The sequence below is a fragment of the Oncorhynchus tshawytscha genome, linkage group LG12 (genome assembly GCF_018296145.1).
Source record: "Oncorhynchus tshawytscha isolate Ot180627B linkage group LG12, Otsh_v2.0, whole genome shotgun sequence".
NCBI classification, from domain to species: domain Eukaryota; kingdom Metazoa; phylum Chordata; class Actinopteri; order Salmoniformes; family Salmonidae; genus Oncorhynchus; species Oncorhynchus tshawytscha.
The window spans coordinates 1325001-1348333 of NC_056440.1; the positions used below are offsets into that span (position 1 = coordinate 1325001).

The window sequence follows — 23333 nt, forward strand, 5'->3', positions numbered from 1 at the left end:
TAGTGTAGACCATGTTCATTCTTGAGTTTTTGGGGAAGCATGTTAAAATGATCACACTAAAACAAATGGGACATTTTACAACACTGATTTGGAATTGAACTGATCAGAACCCTGATGTCGTCCACCAACTAACAACCGGTGAGTGACGGTGATGACGGATGTTCCGGCTGGAGACAGGCCAGAGTGTGATAAAAGCTCTGCCATTGATTAGTTGTGTCTGGTTTCAGTGCAGAGTGGAGAGGACAGAACACATCACTGGAGTGGCCCTTGTAGCTGTGTGTGTGTGTGTATGTGTACCTTGAGGTCAAAGTGTGTGTGTGTGTACCTTGAGGTCAAAGTGTGTGTGTGTACCTTGAGGTCAAAGTGTGCAATGTGTTTGGAGTGCAGGTAGTGGACTCCGTCCAGAATCTGTTTGAGGAACTCAGTAGCCTCCTCTTCTGTTAGGGACTCCTTCTCTGCTAGCAAATTAAACAGTTCTCCACCAGCCACCCTAGAGGAGAGGAGGAGGAGAGGAGATCTTAGACAATACCTAATGTAGATACAATAAGCTAACAGCAGGCACTTCTATCAACCTAAGGCTTACTTCAGCCAATACCAACGAGTGGGTAACAACACATCAGTGCCATGAAGGAGGCAAGTGACAAAACTAGCACAGCTTGCAGTGACACCGGAGACAGCGTCATCGTGGCCATGACTACCGGACCGCTAGTCCTTTTCCTCGCGAGGAGGTGAGAGCAGAAGTACAACCCTTCACCAGACAACCCTTCACCAGACAACCCTTCACCAAACAACCCGTCACCAGGCAACCCTTCACCAGACAACCCTTCACCAGACAACCAGACAACCCTTCACCAGACAACCCTTCACCAGACAACCAGACAACCCTTCACCAGACAACCCTTCACCAGACAACCAGACAACCCTTCACCAGACAACCCTTCACCAGACAACCCTTCACCAGACATCCCTTCACCAGACAACCAGACAACCCTTCACCAGACAACCCTTCACCAGACAACCCTTCACCAGAGTCTAAAGAGATGGAGGCCATGAAGACATCCCTTCACCAGAGTCTAGACAGATGGAGGCCGTGAGGACAACCCTTCACCAGAGTCTAAAGAGATGGAGGCCATGAAGACAACCCTTCACCAGAGTCTAAAGAGATGGAGGCCATGAAGACAACCCTTCACCAGAGTCTAAAGAGATGGAGGCCATGAAGACAACCCTTCACCAGAATCTAAAGAGATGGAGGCCATGAAGACAACCCTCCACCAGAGTCTAAAGAGATGGAGGCCATGAAGACAACCCTTCACCAGAGTCTAGACAGATGGAGGCCATGAAGACAACCCTCCACCAGAGTCTAAAGAGATGGAGGCCATGAAGACAACCCTTCAGAGTCTAGACAGATGGAGGCCATGAAGACAACCCTCCACCAGAGTCTAGACAGATGGAGGCCATGAAGACAACCCTCCACCAGAGTCTAGACAGATGGAGGCCATGAAGACAACCCTTCAGAGTCTAGACAGATGGAGGCCGTGAGGACAACCCTTCACCAGAGTCTAGACAGATGGAGGCCATGAAGACAACCCTCCACCAGAGTCTAAAGAGATGGAGGCCATGAAGACAACCCTTCACCAGAGTCTAGACAGATGGAGGCCATGAAGACAACCCTCCACCAGAGTCTAAAGAGATGGAGGCCGTGAGGACAACCCTTCACCAGAGTCTAAAGAGATGGAGGCCGTGAGGACAACCCTTCACCAGAGTCTAGACAGATGGAGGCCATGAAGACAACCCTCCACCAGAGTCTAAAGAGATGGAGACCATGAAGACAACCCTTCACCAGAGTCTAAAGAGATGGAGGCCATGAAGACAACCCTCCACCAGAGTCTAAAGAGATGGAGGCCATGAAGACAACCCTCCACCAGAGTCTAAAGAGATGGAGACCATGAAGACAACCCTCCACCAGAGTCTAAAGAGATGGAGGCCATGAAGACAACCCTTCACCAGAGTCTAGAGAGATGGAGGCCATGAAGACAACCCTTCACCAGAGTCTAAAGAGATGGAGACCATGAAGACAACCCTCCACCAGAGTCTAAAGAGATGGAGGCCATGAAGACAACCCTTCACCAGAGTCTAGAGAGATGGAGGCCATGAAGACAACCCTCCACCAGAGTCTAAAGAGATGGAGGCCATGAAGACAACCCTTCACCAGAGTGTACACTGGAATATATTACCTTTGGCACAGTTTATGTAGGCACATATATAGCCTTTTTATAAAACATGAGTAATGTTTCAGTGAAGTGGCACTACTTGGGTCCTGGTCAAAAAGGACCTAGGGCTCCATTTGGGATGACGACATGGTGCTCTCAGACTGGTGACTGGTGGCAGATCACTGTAATGACTACATTGTTGACGTTTTCCCCCCTAAAAAAAAATCCCTTGTTTATGTATTTCCTCTGAGGATGGAAACAGGGAACAGGATGTAGCAGCCAACTGCAGAGGAAGCTGTGACAGGATAATAACACACTCAGCCAATCACAACACAGCGTTCAGTCACTTGACCACAAGTTGCCAAAACAACCTGTTTTTTTTGTTTTACGCTGGAACAGACTGGATATAGGGACTGGGTATAGGGACTGGGTATAGGGACTGGGTATAGGGACTGGGTATAGGGACTGGGTATAGGGACTGGATATAGGGACTGGATATAGGGACTGGATATAGGGACTGTCAGGATTTATAAAACAGGGTAGTGCTCAATTCAGAATATAAAATGCCTCATCAATTCCAATTAAATTCTTGAAGTAGCAAACAGCATACAGAATTGCAATTCTAATTTGAATGAAAGGAAATAGAATTGAATTCAAAGAAATTCAAAAGGCCTTTTCTATTCTATATTAGGTGTAGTCTATACAAATATACATATTATAAAACATGCATATAAAATACTGATGAAAAAACTGATTTTCAGGACAAACTTAAAATGAATGATCAAGGACAACAAAGTTATTATATTTCACTGAGCACCTTTATATGCACACCAATATCCCGTTATTATTTGGGATACTCAAGGAGTGTCTGTCTTACATCGATAGAATGAGCATGAATAATCTAGTTACCATCAGTAAAGTTGTCGGTTTGATTTAGGGACCGGGGAGAAAATGCAATAACTCCAAAACATTGGAAAGATTGGGACATGTTGCACAGGATCAATGGCATCAGTTTGACCCGTTTTAAGGAAAGGAAAAGCTGCGAAAACGATGAAACACGTTTCTGATAAGACTTCAGTTGGTCTTGGGTGCATTATATGGTTGAAATACTGTCTACTTGTATAACAGTGTCAAAGATAACAAGTTACACACACTTTCTCAAGAGATTCTCTTGGTAGAAGCCCTGGTAGAAACACCACCTTCCATTGGTCTTTGGCACAGCGTATTGTAGTGGTACTGATGTGGTAACATCATTCACAGTGCTTATCTTTGACCTGTAATGGATTCTTCAAGCCAGAGAGTCCAGGTTAAAGCAGCCCCAACCATAACACTAGTTCACAAACTGGTTCTGATGAGAAAGCACCCCTAACTATGGCCTCAACCTTGATCTGTAACCAGTCTGGTCAGGGGTTGTTGGGCGTCAGAGGGGTCAGGGTACTCACAGTTCTAGTATGAGGATGACATCAGTCTTGTTCTCGAACACGTCGTGTAGCGTGATGGTGTTAGGGTGTTGAATCTCCTTCAGAATGCTGACCTCCCTCTCGATGTCTTCCCGGGTCACGCCACGCCGGCTCGACTTGCTCCGTCGCTTACGGATAAACTTAGCGGCATACTCCAGGCCAGAGCTACGTTCACGACATTTCTTTACCACCGCAAACTGACCACTGCAGGACAAGGGGAGAGGAGATGGTCATAGAGTTAGACAGGTAGAAACATACTGTTCACCATGACATTAGTCTGAGCTCAGTAAGTCTCAGTTATAGTCTCAGCTATGGTCTCAGCTCAGTTATAGTCTCAGCTCTGTTATAGTCTCAGTAAGTCTCAGTTATAGTCTCAGCTCTGTTATAGTCTCAGTTAGTCTCAGTTATAGCCTCAGCTCTGTTATAGTCTCAGTTAGTCTCAGGTATAGTCTCAGCTCCGTTATAGCCTCAGCTCAGTTATAGTCTCAGCTCTGTTATAGTCTCAGTTAGTCTCAGTTATAGTCTCAGCTCCGTTATAGCCTCAGCTCTGTTATAGTCTCAGTTATAGTCTCAGCTCTGTTATAGTCTCAGCTCTGTTATAGTCTCATTTAGTCTCAGTTATAGTCTCAGCTCAGCTATAGTCTCAGCTCAGCTCAGCTGAGTTATAGTCTCAGCTCAGCTATAGTCTCAGCTATGGTCTCAGCTCAGCTATAGTCTCAGCTATGGTCTCAGCTCAGTTATAGTCTCAGCTCTGTTATAGTCTCAGTAAGTCTCAGTTATAGTCTCAGCTATGGTCTCAGCTCAGTTATAGTCTCAGCTCTGTTATAGTCTCAGTTAGTCTCAGCTCAGCTATAGTCTCAGCTCTGTTATAGTCTCAGTTATAGTCTCAGCTATTGTCTCAGCTCAGTTATAGTCTCAGCTCTGTTATAGTCTCAGTTATAGTCTCAGCTCTGTTATAATCTCAGTTATAGTCTCAGCTATGGTCTCAGCTCAGTTATAGTCTCAGCTCTGTTATAGTCTCAGTTAGTCTCAGTTATAGTCTCAGCTCAGCTATAGTCTCAGCTATGGTCTCAGCTCAGTTATAGTCTCAGCTCTGTTATAGTCTCAGCTCTGTTATAGTCTCAGCTCAGCTATGGTCTCAGCTCAGCTATAGTCTCAGCTCAGCTATAGTCTCAGCTCAGCTATAGTCTCAGCTCAGCTATAGTCTCAGTAAGTCTCAGTTATAGTCTCAGCTATGGTCTCAGCTCAGTTATAGTCTCAGCTCAGTTATAGTCTCAGCTCTGTTATAGTCTCAGCTCTGTTATAGTCTCAGTAAGTCTCAGTTATAGTCTCAGCTATGGTCTCAGCTCAGTTATAGTCTCAGCTCAGTTATAGTCTCAGCTCTGTTATAGTCTCAGTAAGTCTCAGTTATAGTCTCAGCTATGGTCTCAGCTCAGTTATAGTCTCAGCTCTGTTATAGTCTCAGTTATAGTCTCAGCTATGGTCTCAGCTCAGTTATAGTCTCAGTTATAGTCTCAGCTCTGTTATAGTCTCAGTTATAGTCTCAGCTATGGTCTCAGCTCAGTTATAGTCTCAGCTCTGTTATAGTCTCAGTTATAGTCTCAGCTATGGTCTCAGCTCAGTTATAGTCTCAGTTATAGTCTCAGCTCTGTTATAGTCTCAGTTATAGTCTCAGCTATGGTCTCAGCTCAGTTATAGTCTCAGCTCTGTTATAGTCTCAGTTAGTCTCAGTTATAGTCTCAGCTCTGTTATAGCCTCAGCTCTGTTATAGTCTCAGTTATAGTCTCAGCTCAACTATAGTCTCAGCTCAGCTATAGTCTCAGCTCAGCTATAGTCTCAGCTCAGCTATAGTTTTAGTTATAGTCTCAGCTCAGCTATAGTCTCAGCTCAGCTATAGTCTTAGTTATAGTCTCAGCTCAGCTATAGTCTTAGCTCAGCTATAGTCTCAGCACAGCTATAGTCTCAGCTCAGCTATAGTCTCAGCTCAGCTATAGTCTTAGCTCAGCTATAGTCTCAGCACAGCTATAGTCTCAGCTCAGCTATAGTCTCAGCTCAGCTATAGTCTCAGCTCAGCTATAGTCTTAGTTATAGTATCACCAGATTCAATGATTTATCACCTCACTTATAGGGAAGGTCATAGCACTTCCAAAAATGACTGATTGGCTGAACAAAACTAATAATAAGAATATTGTGGGAGCTGTTTTGTTAGACTTCAGTGCAGCTTTTGACATCACAACCTGCTGCTGGAAAAATGAGTGTTATGGCTTTACATGCCCTGCTATATTGTGGATGGAGAGTTATCCGTCTTACAGAACACAGAGGGTGTTTTTTATGGAAGCCTCTCCAACATAGTCCAGGCAGAGTCAGGCATTTCCCAGGGCAGCTGACTAAGCCCCTTACTTGTTTCGATCTTTACTAACGACCTGCCACTGGCTCGGAGTAAAGCCAGTGTGTCTATGTTTGCTGATAGGGGATACTGAGTGACGCAGCGTTCTAAGGAACTGCATCTCAGCGCTTGAGGTGTCACTACAGACACCCTGGTTCGGCTGTATCACAACTGGCCGTGATTGGGAGTCCCAAAGGGCGGCGCACAATTGGCCCAGAGTCGTCCGGTGTTGGTCGGGGTAGGCAGTCATTGTAAATAAGAATTTGTTCTTAACTGACTTGCCTAGTTAATAAATAAAGGTTAAATAAAATGAATAAAATGCAACAATATACACATCAGCTACTACAGTTTCAGAATAGGTGGCAATGAATAAGTTAGTACCAAATATTTAAAAAAAATAAAAGCATTGTATTTGGGACAAATCTTTCACCTAGCCCTAAACCTCAACTAAATCTTGAATTTAATAATGTGGAGAGTGAGCAAGTTGAGGTGACTGTCATGGTCAAAACATATCGATACAACAGTAGCTAAGATGGGGAGAAGTCTGTCCATAATAAAGAGCCGCTCTGCCTTCTTAACAGCACTATTAACAAGGCAGGTCCTACAGGCCCTAGTTTCTACCTTCTTAACAACACTATCAACAAGGCAGGTCCTACAGGCCCTAGTTTCTACCTTCTTAACAACACTATCAACAAGGCAGGTCCTACAGGCCCTAGTTTCTACCTTCTTAACAACACTATCAACAAGGCAGGTCCTACAGGCCCTAGTTTCTACCTTCTTAACAACACTATCAACAAGGCAGGTCCTACAGGCCCTAGTTTCTACCTTCTTATCAGCACTATCAACATGGCAGGTCCTACAGGCCCTAGTTTCTACCTTCTTAACAACACTATCTACAAGGCAGGTCCTACAGGCCCTAGTTTTGTCACACCTGGACTACTGTTCAGTCAGGTTTGCTGTGTCTGTCAGCGTAGTGTCCAGAGCATGGAGATGCTACCAGGAGACAGGCCAGTACATCAGGAGACGTGGAGGAGGCCGTTGGAGGGCAACAGCCCAGCAGCAGGACCGCTACCTCCGCCTTTGTGCAAGGAGGAGCAGGAGGAGCACTGCCAGAGCCCTGCAAAATGATCTCCAGCAGGCCACAAATGTGCATTTGTCTACTCAAACGGTCAGAAACAGACTCCATGAGGGTGGTATGAGAGCCCGACGTCCACAGGTGGGAGTTGTGCTTACAGCCCAACACCGTGCAGGACGTTTCGCATTTGCCAGAGAACACCAAGGTTGGCAAATTCACCACTGGCGCCCTGTGCTCTTCACAGATGAAAGCAGGTTCACACTGAGCACATGTGACAAAGTCTGGAGACGCCGTGGAGAACATTCTGCTGCCTGCAACATCCTCCAGCATGACTGGATTGGTGGTGGGTCAGTCATGGTGTGGGGTGGCATTTCTTTGGGGGCCGCACAGCCCTCCATGTGCTCGCCAGAGGTAGCCTGACTGCCATTAGGTACCGAGATGAGATCCTCAGACCCCTTGTGAGACCATATGCTGGTGCAGTTGGCCCTGGGTTCCTCCTAATGCAAGACAATGCTAGACCTCATGTGGCTGGAGTGTGTCAGCAGTTCCTGCAAGAGGAAGTCATTGATGCTATGGACTGGCCCGCCCGTTCCCCAGACCTAAATCTAATTGAGCACATCTGGGACATCATGTCTCGCTCCGTCCACCAACGGACTGTCCAGGAGTTGGCGGATGCTTTAGTCCAGGTCTGGGAGGAGATCCCTCAGGAGACCATCACCCACCTCATCAGGAGCATACCCAGGTGTTGTAGGGAGGTCATACAGGCACGTGGAGGCCACACACACTACTGAGCCTCATTTTGACTTGTTTTAAGGACATTACATCAGAGTGGGATCAGCCTGTAGTGTGGTTTTCCACTTTAATTTTGAGTGTGACTCCAAATCCAGAGCTCCATGAATTGATAAATTTGATTTCCATTGATAATTTCTGTGTGATTTTGTTGTCAGCACATTCAACTATGTAAAGAAAAAAGTATTTAATAAGAATATTTCATTCATTCAGATCTAGGATGTGTTATTTTAGTGTTCCCTTTATTTTTTTGAGCAGTGTATAATTAAAGATGAAGTTTAAATATAACTCTGACTGGTGTGTGGTTTATAACTCTCATCAATTAGTAATACAGGAAATTACCATGACACTTGGCAAGACATGAAAGCCTGCCGTGGAGTCAGACGACGGGAGAGAAGGGAGGACAGCGACAACACTGGGGTTCGCGGCCAGGTAGAAAGCCCAAAAGACAGCCCAACATTTTTGGGGGGGGGGGTCACACGGGATGGTCACACGGGGTGGTCAGCGGAGCCGAGGAATGAGCCAGAGACCGTGAGGGAGTTGAAGGAGGAACTAGTCCGGCGACGGTCCGCGGTCCGCAACCTCCAGCGACGGTCCGCGGTCCGCAACCTCCAGCGACGGTCCGCGGTCCGCAACCTCCAGCGACGGTCCGCGGTCCGCAACCTCCAGCGACGGTCCGCGGTCCGCAACCTCCAGCGACGGTCCGCGGTCCGCAACCTCCAGCGACGGTCCGCGGTCCGCAACCTCCAGCGACGGTCCGCGGTCCGCAACCTCCAGCGACGGTCCGCGGTCCGCAACCTCCAGCGACGGTCCGCGGTCCGCAACTTCCAGCGACGGTCCGCGGTCCGCAACCTCCAGCGACGGTCCGCGGTCCGGAACCTACAGCGACGGTCCGCGGTCCGGAACCTACAGCGACGGTCCGCGGTCCGGAACCTACAGCGACGGTCAACGGTCCGGAACCTACAGCGACGGTCAACGGTCCGGAACCTACAGCTCCATGGCCGGAGCCTTCTTCTGCGCCGGCACAGCGTCCAGTCCTGATGTGAGGGTGCTGGTGCACTTCACAAAATAGCTGGCATCATGAGGGAGGAAAATTATGTGAATATATTGAGGCAACATCAAGACATCAGTCAGGAAGTTAAAGCTTGGTCGCAAATGGGTCTTCCACATGAACAATGACCCCAAGCATACTTCCAGAGTTGTGGCAAAGTGGCTTAAGGACAACAAAGTCAAGGTATTGGAGTGGCCATCACAAAGCCCTGACCTCAATCCTATAGAAAATATGTGGGCAGAACTGAAAAAGTATATGCGAGCAAGGAGGCCTACAAACCTGACTCAGTTACAGCAGCTCTGTCAGGAGGAATGGGCCAAAATTCACCCAACTGATTGTGGGAAGCTTGTGGAAAGCTACCCGAAATATTTGACCCAAGTTAAACAATTTAAAGGCAATGCTACCAAATACTAATTGAGTGTATGTAAACTTCTGACCCACTGGGAATGTGATGAAAGAAATAAAAAGCTGAAATAAATCATTGTCTCTACTATTATTCTGACATTTCACATTCTTAAAATAAAGTGGTGATCTTAACTGACCTAAAACAGGGACTTTTTAAAGGGATTAAATGTCAGGAATTGTGAAAAACTGAGTTTAAATGTAATTGGCTAAAGTGTATGTAAACTTCCGACTTCAACTGTACAGGCCTTTCTCGTGTTAATAGGAGCAGCAGTTGGTTCCCCAGAAGCTGCAGGCAGAGACCAGATTTTAGAAGAGACAAGGGAGGAGACTAGGGAGAGGCCTGCATGTCAATATGCTCTGAGAGGAACTGACATTCAAGTACACGATGAAACGGACTCAACTGTAAGACCGTATTTTAATCTCTCCTTCCTCATTCATTCATTAACCACTGTTTGCCTGACTGTAGAGAGCTGCATTCCCGTGGGCAACTGGCGTGACCTGCGGGACCCGACATGCTGCACGCAGGTGTGAGGTGGTCAGAGAAACTTCTGGATGAAAATATATTTTAGTCCCGCAGATTATTTTGAACATTTGTCTTTGTATGTGTTATTTAATCTATTAAAGCATTATGCACAAACTAACATGATAATTCTGTATGTTGCAGACCAGTGATTAATATATATTTGAAGAATATTAAAAAGGGTAAGCCATTAGTGATGGAGTTGACAACAGATACTCAAAACAGACATATTTTTGCCTCTAAAAAACTAAATGTTCAATACAAATCGCTATAAAATTGATGATGTTTAGGTCAATCTCTCTCACCACGTATTTGGTGCATACCTGTAGCATCAGCTGGTAGAAACCCCCTCTCTCTGATACTACCCAGAGCAGCTGGCCCATCTAGCATATATCACAGTAGAATAGCATTTCATGTTTATCTTTGCCCTGTGGCAAAATGTGTAGAAATGCAACAAGTGGCAATATTTAACTCATAGAAATGTGAATTATAGATCTGTAATTCTCAATGAAAGCCTGTCTAAGAATAGGTAGATCGGTTCTGTGTGCTTTTTCTATGCTTCCCTTTCTTAGGTTTTGTGTCTTTTACTTTCGGTTTTGTACACCAGCTTCAAACAGCTGAAACAACAATATTTCTGGTAATGGAAAACATATTTCACAGTGGTTTAGAAGGTACATTGATTCTTTACATGACACTATTTTTTCACATCAACTGAAATTAGGCAAACTATTAGAGAGTTCTAGCAACCAGGAAATGGAGGAGCAATTTCTGCATAGTAAACGTTTAATGCTTGCTGAGTAAACACACGCGCTGAGGAACACAGTCAGAGAACACTCCCTGACAGCATTCTGTTTCTCCCTATCTGAAGCCAACAGTCAGAGTGGTCTCTCTCTCCCCTGTCTAAAACACTCCCTGACAGCATTCTGTTTCTCCCTATCTGAAGCCAACAGTCAGAGTGGTCTCTCTCTCCCCTGTCTAAAACACTCCCTGACAGCATTCTGTTTCTCCCTATCTGAAGCCAACAGTCAGAGTGGTCTCCCTCTCCCCTGTCTAAAACACTCCCTGACAGCATTCTGTTTCTCCCTATCTGAAGCCAACAGTCAGAGGGATCAAGTTGCTTGTTCTCTTTTGTTTTGGGAATGGTTGTAGCCTCCAACTTGTTTCAAAAGAGCAACTGGAGAAGATGAGGGGAGGACAGAAAGGAAGTAGAGAGGAGAGACAAACAGCCTTTGAGTCAGCTGGTTGTTCAAATAGAGCTCTGAAACAGTCAGCTGGTAGTTTAAATAGAGCTCCACTCCAGTCAGCTGGTTGTTCAAATAGAGCTCCACTCCAGTCAGCTAGTAGTTTAAATAGAGCTCTAATCCAGTCAGCTGGTTGTTTAAATAGAGCTCTACTTCAGTCAGCTGGTTGTTGTCTGTTTTTAAATAGAACTCTAATCCAGTCAGCTGGTTGTTTTAAATAGAGCTCTACTCCAGTCAGCTGGTTGTTGTCTGTTTTTAAATAGAGCTCTACACCAGTCAGCTGGTTGTTGTCTGTTTTTAAATAGAGCTCTACTCCAGTCAGCTGGTTGTTTAAATAGAGCTCTACTTCAGTCAGCTGGTTGTTGTCTGTTTTTAAATAGAGCTCTACTCCTGTCAGCTGGTTGTTTAAATAGAGCTCTACTCCAGTCAGCTGGTTGTTTAAATAGAGCTCTACTCCAGTCAGCTGGTTGTTGTCTGTTTTTAAATAGAGCTCTACTTCAGCCAGCTGGTTGTTGTCTGTTTTTAAATAGAGCTCTACTCCAGTCAGCTGGTTGTTGTCTGTTTTTAAATAGAGCTCTACTTCAGCCAGCTGGTTGTTGTATAAATAGAGCTCTACACCAGTCAGCTGGTTGTTGTCTGTTTTTAAATAGAGCTCTAATCCAGTCAGCTGGTTGTTCAAATAGAGCTCCACTCCAGTCAGCTGGTTGTTCAAATAGAGCTCCACTCCAGTCAGCTAGTAGTTTAAATAGAGCTCTAATCCAGTCAGCTGGTTGTTTAAATAGAGCTCTACTTCAGTCAGCTGGTTGTTGTCTGTTTTTAAATAGAACTCTAATCCAGTCAGCTGGTTGTTTAAAATAGAGCTCTACTTCAGTCAGCTGGTTGTTGTCTGTTTTTAAATAGAACTCTAATCCAGTCAGCTGGTTGTTGTCTGTTTTTAAATAGAGCTCTACACCAGTCAGCTGGTTGTTTAAATAGAGCTCTACTTCAGTCAGCTGGTTGTTGTCTGTTTTTAAATAGAGCTCTACTCCTGTCAGCTGGTTGTTTAAATAGAGCTCTACTCCAGTCAGCTGGTTGTTTAAATAGAGCTCTACTCCAGTCAGCTGGTTGTTGTCTGTTTTTAAATAGAGCTCTACTCCAGTCAGCTGGTTGTTTAAATAGAGCTCTACTCCAGTCAGCTGGTTGTTGTCTGTTTTTAAATAGAGCTCTACTTCAGCCAGCTGGTTGTTGTATAAATAGAGCTCTACACCAGTCAGCTGGTTGTTGTCTGTTTTTAAATAGAGCTCTAATCCAGTCAGCTGGTTGTTGTTTAAATAGAGCTCTACTTCAGTCAGGTGGTTGTTGTCTGTTTTTAAATAGAGCTCTATACCAGTCAGCTGGTTGTTGTCTGTTTTTAAATAGAGCTCTACACCAGTCAGCTGGTTGTTGTCTGTTTTTAAATAGAACTATAATCCAGTCAGCTGGTTGTTTAAATAGAGCTCTACTTCAGTCAGCTGGTTGTTGTCTGTTTTTAAATAGAGCTCTACACCTGTCAGCTGGTTGTTTAAATAGAGCTCTACTTCAGTCAGCTGGTTCTTGTTTAAATAGAGTTCTACGCACTATAAAAGGATACACATTTCTAACACTGCCATAACCTTGTCGAATCCTATGACCGCACAGTGGACCCCATCACCCTGAATGAGTCAAGACGTCTGACAATCGTTAACAACTTTAAAATTTGCACACAACGTGAACATTTTATCTGGGAGGTAACACAGTCTGTGGCCTTTAGAGAGACATGGGAGAGGGACTGTTCTTCAGGCTAATGGTCTTTACATTTTGATTGCAGTTTAACATACAGTACCAGTCAAAAGTTATGACACCTACTAATTTCAGGGTTTTTCTTTATTTTTTACTATTTTCTACATTTTAGAATAATAGTGAAGACACCAAAACAATGAAATAACACATATGGAATCATGTAGTAACCACAAATGTGTTGTGGCATTCTCTCAAACAGCTTCATGAGGAATGCTTTTCCAACAGTCTTGAAGGAGTTCCCACATATGCTGAGCACTTGTTGGCTGCTTTTCCTTCACCAGGAATACGACTTTCCCAAATTTGATCCTTTGTTCATACCCCTCAGAGAAATGTACATTATTCTGGAGGCTGCTCCAAAACACTGCCGTCGGAGAAGAAGTATTCAGAGTGGACTTCTAGTCCGACTCAGGAGGCGTGCACACCATGCACAGCTTCCGAGTATATTACTTGCTAATGTTCAGTTTCTGGATAATAAAGTAGATGAGCCCAGGGCGAGGATCTCCTTCCAGAGAGACATCAGGGATTGTAGCGAACTCTGTTTCACGGAAACATGGCTCTCTAGGGATATCAGCTGAAATTGAAATGTTGATTTATTTTTTTACCTATTAGATAATTATATATTGTGGACAGTATGTGTTACTACATTATACAAGCTCAAGTTGACCACATTGAACTAGTAATGTTAGTAAATCATTTATACACTGAACAAAAAATATACACGCAGCAGCAAACATTTACTGAGTCACAGCTTATTCTCCAGTGTTCCTGTGGCTATCAAAGGTGACCCTTTGCCCATTGAAGTCAGCTACGATGACAAACTGCAGTCAGGTCAAGACCCTGGTGAGGACGATAAGCTTCCATGAGACGTTCCATGAGTTTCTGACAGTTTGTACAGAAATTCTTTGGTTGTGTAAACCCACAGTTTCATCAGCTGTTCAGGTGGCTGGTCTCAAACGATCCCGCAGGTGAAGAAGCCGGACGTGGAGGTCCTGGGCTGGCGTTGTTACACGTGGTCTGCAGTTGAGGCCGGTTGGACGTCCTGCCAAATTCTCCAAAATGACCAAAATAACTAATGGCAGAACAATTAGCATTAAATTCTCTGGCAACAGCTCTGGTAGACATTCCTGCAGTCAGCGTGCCAATTGCTTGCTCAATCAAAACTTGAGACATCCGTGGCATTGTGTTTTATAGTGGTCTTTTATTGTCCCCCGCACAAGGTGCACCTGCGTAATGATCATGCTGTTTAATCAGCTTCTTGATATGCCAAACCTGTCAAGTGGATGGATTATCTTGGCAAAGGAGAAATGCTCTCTGACAGGAATGTAAACAAATGTGTGAACAAAATGAGAGAAATAAGCTTTTTATTTTTGTTCAGTATATAAAACAAAGGGATGTTTGGTGTCTGGAAGGAGAGTGGACAGCTGGTTGTTCAGTATATAAAACAAAGGGATGTTTGGTGTCTGGAAGGAGAGTGGACAGCTGGTTGTTCAGTATATAAAACAAAGGGATGTTTGGTGTCTGGAAGGAGAGTGGACAGCTGGTTGTTCAGTATATAAAAAAAGGGATGTTTGGTGTCTGGAAGGAGAGAGGACAGCTGGTTGTTCAGTATATAAAAAAAAGGGATGTTTGGTGTCTGGAAGGAGAGTGGACAGCTGGTTGTTCAGTATATAAAACAAAGGGATGTTTGGTGTCTGGAAGGAGAGTGGACAGCTGGTTGTTCAGTATATAAAAAAAAGGGATGTTTGGTGTCTGGAAGGAGAGTGGACAGCTGGTTGTTCAGTATATAAAACAAAGGGATGTTTGGTGTCTGGAAGGAGAGTGGACAGCTGGTTGTTCAGTATATAAAACAAAGGGATGTTTGGTGTCTGGAAGGAGAGTGGACAGCTGGTTGTTCAGTATATAAAACAAAGGGATGTTTGGTGTCTGGAAGGAGAGAGGACAGCTGGTTGTTCAGTATATAAAACAAAGGGATGTTTGGTGTCTGGAAGGAGAGAGGACAGCTGGTTGTTCAGTATATAAAACAAAGGGATGTTTGGTGTCTGGAAGGAGAGAGGACAGCTGGTTGTTATCTGTGTTGTGGAGCTGTGATACCAAGTCCTCAGGTTCAGAGAAGAAACAGATGTTTGCATTAACCTGGTGTGTGTTTAGATTCCAGGCTAAGATAGATATATATGGCTATGGTAGCCAAGGTATTTATGGATATTTGGCTCTTTATGTGGCTGACACTGGACAAAACATTAGGAACACCTGCCATGACAAAGACTGACCAGGTGAAAGCTATGATCCCTTATTGATATCACTTGTTAAATCCACTTCAATCAGTGTAGATGACGGGAAGGACACAGGTTGAAGAAGGATTTTTAAGCCTTGAGACAATCGAGACATGGATTGTGTATGTGTGCCATTCACAGGGTGAATTGGCAAAACAAAAAACATTTGAGTGCCTTTGAACTGGGTATTTTAGTAGGTACCAGGAGCACCGGTTTGTGTAAGAACTGCACCGCTGCTGGGTTTTTTCACACTCAACAGTTTATCAGGTGTATCAAGAATGGTCCACCACCCAAAGGACATCCAGACAACTTGACACAACTGTGGGAAGCGTTGGGGTCAACATGCTTTTGACACCTTGTAGAGTCCACACCCAGATGAATTGAGGCTGTTCTGAGGGCGAAAAGGGGAGTAACTAAATATTAGGAAAATGTTCCTAATGTTTTGTACACAGTGTATGGCTCTCCTCCCCAGTCCTCAACGAGCTAACCCTTTATTACAGACAGGAATCCACTGAGCCCTGAGGTTTGTCTATATACCTGCAGATTCAGTCCAGTATTCCACAAGAGAATATCATCATCAAGGGAAGTTGTTCTTAATCAGATGCTCTACCAGTTTGTACCTGTTGCCTCAGACAGGTAGACGTTGGTGTTGCAACATTAGCCCCTATAATTGCTACACAGCGTTCTCAACAGTGCTGTGCGTGTCTGCAGTGTGTCTGCTGCGTGTCAATGTCACTTATGGGTTGTATTGAAAGCTGCATGTCCCCCGCCTGGCCACTATTTAGGGACAGAGGAAGACAGCAGATAAACTAGGCAGGTGTGTGTGTGTGTTGTGTGTGTGTGTGTGTGTGTTTATGTGTCCATTTTCCAAAACATGGGTTGGTATTTTCCAGGTGGAGTTGTGCATCATAATATTAACATTCAAAGCTCCCACGACAACGCTGACCAGCTCCCATCCTCCACACTACCAGCACCCATCCTCCACACTACCAGCACCCACGACAACGCTGCCCAGCACCCATCCTCCACACTACCAGCTCCCATCCTCCACACAACCAGCTCTCATCCTCCACACTACCAGCACCCATCCTCCACACTACCAGCACCCATCCTCCACACTACCAGCACCCATCCTCCACACTACCAGCTCTCATCCTCCACACTACCAGCACCCATCCTCCACACTACCAGCACCCATCGTCCACACTACCAGCACCCATCCTCCACACTACCAGCACCCATCCTCCACACTACCAGCACCCACGACAACGCTGCCCAGCACCCATCCTCCACACTACCAGCTCCCATCCTCCACACTACCAGCTCTCATCCTCCACACTACCAGCACCCATCCTCCACACTACCAGCACCCATCCTCCACACTACCAGCTCTCATCCTCCACACTACCAGCACCCATCCTCCACACTACCAGCACCCATCCTCCACACTACCAGCACCCATCCTCCACACTACCAGCACCCATCCTCCACACTACCAGCACCCATCCTCCACACTACCAGCACCCATCCTCCACACTACCAGCACCCATCCTCCACACTACCAGCACCCATCCTCCACACTACCAGCACCCACGACAACGCTGCCCAGCACCCATCCTCCACACTACCAGCACCCATCCTCCACACTACCAGCACCCATCCTCCACACTACCAGCTCCCATCCACGACAACGCTGGCCAGCTCCCACGACAACGCTGGCCAGCTCCCACGACAACGCTGGCCCGCTCCCACGACAACGCTGGCCCGCTCCCACGACAATGCTGGCCCGCTCCCACGACAATGCTGGCCCGCACGACGTTGTCGTGGGAGCTGGCCAGGGTTGTCGTGGGAGCTGGCCAGCATTGTCGTGGGAGCTGGCCAGCACCCACGACAACGCTGGCTCGCACCCACGACAACCCTGGCCAGCTCCCACGACAACGCTGGCCTGCACCCATGACAACCCTGGGCAGCTCCCACGATAACGCTGGCCTGCACCCATGACAACCCTGGCCAGCTCCCACGACAACCCTGGCCAGCTCCCATGGTAACACTGTCAATCCCACGGTAGCACTGCTAGTACCCACGGTAACGGTGAGATATAGATAAGGAATTACTCTGGCTTGCCTCCCAGAAACTAACACCACAGACAGACAGACAAATGCTGCTAGACAGACAAATCAGGCCTCGCGTCCACAGTGCTTTTAGACTTGCTGTTTTGTGGTTAAGGTAGGGGTCTACATAACAGTGAGGTGGGGGCATTATGGGGGGGGGGAGAGGGAAAGCAGCTGGAGAGAGGGGGAGGCAAGGGGACCCAACCTCCTAATCTCTGACCTCAATCTGTGGTAATCCATACAGCTATCATAGAGCAGACAGACTGACTGACTGGTGTGTACAGGACAACAAAAACCTATTTTAAAGCAGCTGCTCTGAAATGCCAGTATGTAGCTATTGTTATGACACTAACTGTTAACAGTAACTGTAACTGTTATGAGTTACTGAATCCCCTCCCCTGCAGTACCTCCAGGGCAATACGCCAGGGTGAGAAGTACTGTTCTGAATCACAGAACATTAAAAGGTATGACGGTTTTATATTTATTGTGGATCCACATTAGTTCCTGCCAAGGCAGCAGCTACTCTTCCTGGGGTTTATTATGGATCCCCATTAGTTCCTGCCAAGGCAGCAGCTACTCTTCCTGGGGTTTATTATGGATCCCCATTAGTTCCTGCCAAGGCAGCAGCTACTCTTCCTGGGGTTTATTATTAACTCAGTAACACCAACTATATAGTAACCCTACAGTAACTCTACAGTAACCCTATAGTAACTCTACAGTAACCCTATAGTAACTCTACAGTAACCCTAACCCTATACTAACCCTATAGTAACTCTACAGTAACCCTAACCCTATACTAACCCTATAGTAACTCTACAGTAACCCTATAGTAACTCTACAGTAACCCTGTAGTAACCAGTCTACAGTCTATTACAGACAACTGCACCGTGTCCTCCCATGTAGCCCAGTCTACAGTCTACTACAGACAACTGCACCGTGTCTCCTCCCATGTAGTCCAGTCTACAGTCTACTACAGAAAACTGCACCGTGTCTCCTCCCATGTAGTCCAGTCTACAGTCTACTACAGACAACTGCACCGTGTGTCTCCTCCCATGTAGCCCAGTCTACAGTCTATTACAGACAACTGCACCGTGTGTCTCCTCCCATGTAGCCCAGTCTATTACAGACAACTGCACTGTGTCTCCTCCCATGTAGCCCAGTCTATTACAGACAACTGCACCGTGTGTCTCCTCCCATGTAGCCCAGTCTACAGTCTATTACAGACAACTGCACTGTGTCTCCTCCCATGTAGCCCAGTCTACAGTCTATTACAGACAACTGCACTGTGTCTCCTCCCATGTAGCCCAGTCTATTACAGACAACGGCACTGTGTCTCCTCCCATGTAGCCCAGTCTATTACAGACAACTGCACTGTGACTCCTCCCATGTAGCCCAGTCTACAGTCTATTACAGACAACTGCACTGTGTGTCTCCTCCCATGTAGCCCAGTCTACAGTCTATTACAGACAACTGCACTGTGTCTCCTCCCATGTAGCCCAGTCTACAGTCTATTACAGACAACTGCACTGTGTCTCCTCCCATGTAGCCCAGTCTACAGTCTATTACAGACAACTGCACTGTGTGTCTCCTCCCATGTAGCCCAGTCTATTACAGACAACTGCACCGTGTGTCTCCTCCCATGTAGCCCAGTCTACAGTCTATTACAGACAACTGCACTGTGTCTCCTCCCATGTAGCCCAGTCTATTACAGACAACTGCACTGTGTCTCCTCCCATGTAGCCCAGTCTACAGTCTATTACAGACAACTGCACTGTGTCTCCTCCCATGTAGCCCAGTCTACAGTCTATTACAGACAACTGCACCGTGTGTCTCCTCCCATGTAGCCCAGTCTACAGTCTATTACAGACAACTGCACTGTGTCTCCTCCCATGTAGCCCAGTCTACAGTCTATTACAGACAACTGCACTGTGTCTCCTCCCATGTAGCCCAGTCTACAGTCTATTACAGACAACTGCACTGTCTCCTCCCATGTAGCCCAGTCTATTACAGACAACTGCACCGTGTGTCTCCTCCCATGTAGCCCAGTCTATTACAGACAACTGCACCGTGTGTCTCCTCCCATGTAGTCCAGTCTATTACAGACAACTGCACCGTGTGTCTCCTCCCATGTAGTCCAGTCTATTACAGACAACTGCACTGTGTCTCCTCCCATGTAGCCCAGTCTATTACAGACAACTGCACCGTGTGTCTCCTCCCATGTAGTCCAGTCTATTACAGACAACTGCACCGTGTGTCTCCTCCCATGTAGCCCAGTCTACAGTCTATTACAGACAACTGCACCGTGTGTCTCCTCCCATGTAGCCCAGTCTAGTCTATTACAGACAACTGCACTGTGTCTCCTCCCATGTAGCCCAGTCTATTACAGACAACTGCACTGTGTCTCCTCCCATGTAGCCCAGTCTATTACAGACAACTGCACCGTGTGTCTCCTCCCATGTAGTCCAGTCTATTACAGACAACTGCACCGTGTCTCCTCCCATGTAGCCCAGTCTATTACAGACAACTGCACCGTGTGTCTCCTCCCATGTAGCCCAGTCTATTACAGACAACTGCACCGTGTGTCTCCTCCCATGTAGTCCAGTCTATTACAGACAACTGCACCGTGTGTCTCCTCCCATGTAGTCCAGTCTATTACAGACAACTGCACTGTGTCTCCTCCCATGTAGCCCAGTCTACAGTCTATTACAGACAACTGCACCGTGTGTCTCCTCCCATGTAGCCCAGTCTACAGTCTATTGCAGACAACTGCACCGTGTGTCTCCTCCCATGTAGTCCAGTCTATTACAGACAACTGCACTGTGTCTCCTCCCATGTAGCCCAGTCTACAGTCTATTACAGACAACTGCACCGTGTGTCTCCTCCCATGTAGCCCAGTCTACAGTCTATTACTGACAACTGCACTGTGTCTCTTCCCATGTAGCCCAGTCTACAGTCTATTACAGACAACTGCAACGTGTGTCTCCTCCCATGTAGTCCAGTCTATTACAGACAACTGCACTGTGTCTCCTCCCATGTAGTCCAGTCTATTACAGACAACTGCACCGTGTGTCTCCTCCCATGTAGCCCAGTCTACAGTCTATTACAGACAACTGCACTGTGTCTCCTCCCATGTAGCCCAGTCTACAGTCTATTACAGACAACTGCACCGTGTCTCCTCCTATGTAGCCCAGTCTATTACAGACAACTGCACTGTGTCTCCTCCCATGTAGTCCAGTCTATTACAGACAACTGCACTGTGTCTCCTCCCATGTAGCCCAGTCTACAGTCTATTACAGACAACTGCACCGTGTGTCTCCTCCCATGTAGCCCAGTCTATTACAGACAACTGCACCGTGTGTCTCCTCCCATGTAGCCCAGTCTATTACAGACAACTGCACCGTGTGTCTCCTCCCATGTAGCCCAGTCTATTACAGACAACTGCACCGTGTGTCTCCTCCCATGTAGCCCAGTCTACAGTCTATTACAGACAACTGCACCGTGTGTCTCCTCCCATGTAGCCCAGTCTACAGTCTATTACAGACAACTGCACCGTGTGTCTCCTCCCATGTAGCCCAGTCTACAGTCTATTACAGACAACTGCACTGTGTCTCCTCCCATGTAGCCCAGTCTACAGTCTATTACAGACAACTGCACTGTGTGTCTCCTCCCATGTAGCCCAGTCTACAGTCTATTACAGACAACTGCACCGTGTGTCTCCTCCCATGTAGCCCAGTCTACAGTCTATTACAGACAACTGCACCGTGTGTCTCCTCCCATGTAGCCCAGTCTACAGTCTATTACAGACAACTGCACTGTGTCTCCTCCCATGTAGCCCAGTCTACAGTCTATTACAGACAACTGCACTGTGTCTCCTCCCATGTAGCCCAGTCTACAGTCTATTACAGACAACTGCACCGTGTGTCTCCTCCCATGTAGCCCAGTCTATTACAGACAACTGCACCGTGTCCTCCCATGTAGTCCAGTCTACAGTCTACTACAGACAACTGCACCGTGTGTCTCCTCCCATGTAGCCCAGTCTATTACAGACAACTGCACCGTGTCCTCCCATGTAGCCCAGTCTATTACAGACAACTGCACCGTGTCCTCCCATGTAGCCCAGTCTACAGTCTATTACAGACAACTGCACCGTGTCCTCCCATGTAGCCCAGTCTACAGTCTATTACAGACAACTGCACCGTGTGTCTCCTCCCATGTAGCCCAGTCTATTACAGACAACTGCACCGTGTCCTCCCATGTAGCCCAGTCTATTACAGACAACTGCACCGTGTCCTCCCATGTAGCCCAGTCTACAGTCTATTACAGACAACTGCACTGTGTCTCCTCCCATGTAGCCCAGTCTACAGTCTATTACAGACAACTGCACTGTGTCTCCTCCCATGTAGCCCAGTCTACAGTCTATTACAGACAACTGCACCGTGTGTCTCCTCCCATGTAGCCCAGTCTAGTCTATTACAGACAACTGCACTGTGTCTCCTCCCATGTAGCCCAGTCTACAGTCTATTACAGACAACTGCACTGTGTCTCCTCCCATGTAGCCCAGTCTATTACAGACAACTGCACCGTGTGTCTCCTCCCATGTAGCCCAGTCTATTACAGACAACTGCACCGTGTGTCTCCTCCCATGTAGCCCAGTCTATTACAGACAACTGCACCGTGTGTCTCCTCCCATGTAGCCCAGTCTACAGTCTATTACAGACAACTGCACTGTGTGTCTCCTCCCATGTAGTCCAGTCTATTACAGACAACTGCACCGTGTGTCTCCTCCCATGTAGCCCAGTCTACAGTCTATTACAGACAACTGCACCGTGTGTCTCCTCCCATGTAGCCCAGTCTAGTCTATTACAGACAACTGCACCGTGTCTCCTCCCATGTAGCCCAGTCTATTACAGACAACTGCACTGTGTCTCCTCCCTTGTAGCCCAGTCTATTACAGACAACTGCACCGTGTGTCTCCTCCCATGTAGTCCAGTCTATTACAGACAACTGCACCGTGTCTCCTCCCATGTAGCCCAGTCTATTACAGACAACTGCACCGTGTGTCTCCTCCCATGTAGCCCAGTCTATTACAGACAACTGCACCGTGTGTCTCCTCCCATGTAGTCCAGTCTATTACAGACAACTGCACCGTGTGTCTCCTCCCATGTAGTCCAGTCTATTACAGACAACTGCACTGTGTCTCCTCCCATGTAGCCCAGTCTACAGTCTATTACAGACAACTGCACCGTGTGTCTCCTCCCATGTAGCCCAGTCTACAGTCTATTACAGACAACTGCACCGTGTGTCTCCTCCCATGTAGTCCAGTCTATTACAGACAACTGCACTGTGTCTCCTCCCATGTAGCCCAGTCTACAGTCTATTACAGACAACTGCACCGTGTGTCTCCTCCCATGTAGCCCAGTCTACAGTCTATTACAGACAACTGCACTGTGTCTCCTCCCATGTAGCCCAGTCTACAGTCTATTACAGACAACTGCACTGTGTCTCCTCCCATGTAGCCCAGTCTACAGTCTATTACAGACAACTGCACTGTGTCTCCTCCCATGTAGCCCAGTCTATTACAGACAACTGCACTGTGTCTCCTCCCATGTAGTCCAGTCTATTACAGACAACTGCACCGTGTGTCTCCTCCCATGTAGCCCAGTCTACAGTCTATTACAGACAACTGCACTGTGTCTCCTCCCATGTAGCCCAGTCTACAGTCTATTACAGACAACTGCACCGTGTCTCCTCCTATGTAGCCCAGTCTATTACAGACAACTGCACTGTGTCTCCTCCCATGTAGTCCAGTCTATTACAGACAACTGCACTGTGTCTCCTCCCATGTAGCCCAGTCTACAGTCTATTACAGACAACTGCACCGTGTGTCTCCTCCCATGTAGCCCAGTCTATTACAGACAACTGCACCGTGTGTCTCCTCCCATGTAGCCCAGTCTATTACAGACAACTGCACCGTGTGTCTCCTCCCATGTAGCCCAGTCTATTACAGACAACTGCACC

At 46.7% G+C, this 23333-nt stretch overlaps 1 protein-coding gene across 7 annotated transcripts in view; it reads right to left on the minus strand.

Moving 5' to 3' along the window:
* Nucleotides 1–23333, minus strand: part of dapk1 (death-associated protein kinase 1) — a 194842-nt gene that overhangs the window by 121426 nt on the left and 50083 nt on the right. For all 7 annotated transcript variants that reach the window (XR_006084758.1, XM_042331170.1, XM_042331169.1 and 4 more), the window contains 2 exons: nucleotides 3653–3874; nucleotides 352–490 (listed from right to left, as the gene is read on the minus strand). Coding sequence is in view for 6 of the 7 variants with exons in the window: in XM_042331170.1 (XP_042187104.1) it covers nucleotides 352–490; nucleotides 3653–3874 (361 nt within the window). In the remaining variant the exon portion in view is untranslated. The remainder of the gene's footprint in view (nucleotides 1–351; nucleotides 491–3652; nucleotides 3875–23333) is intronic.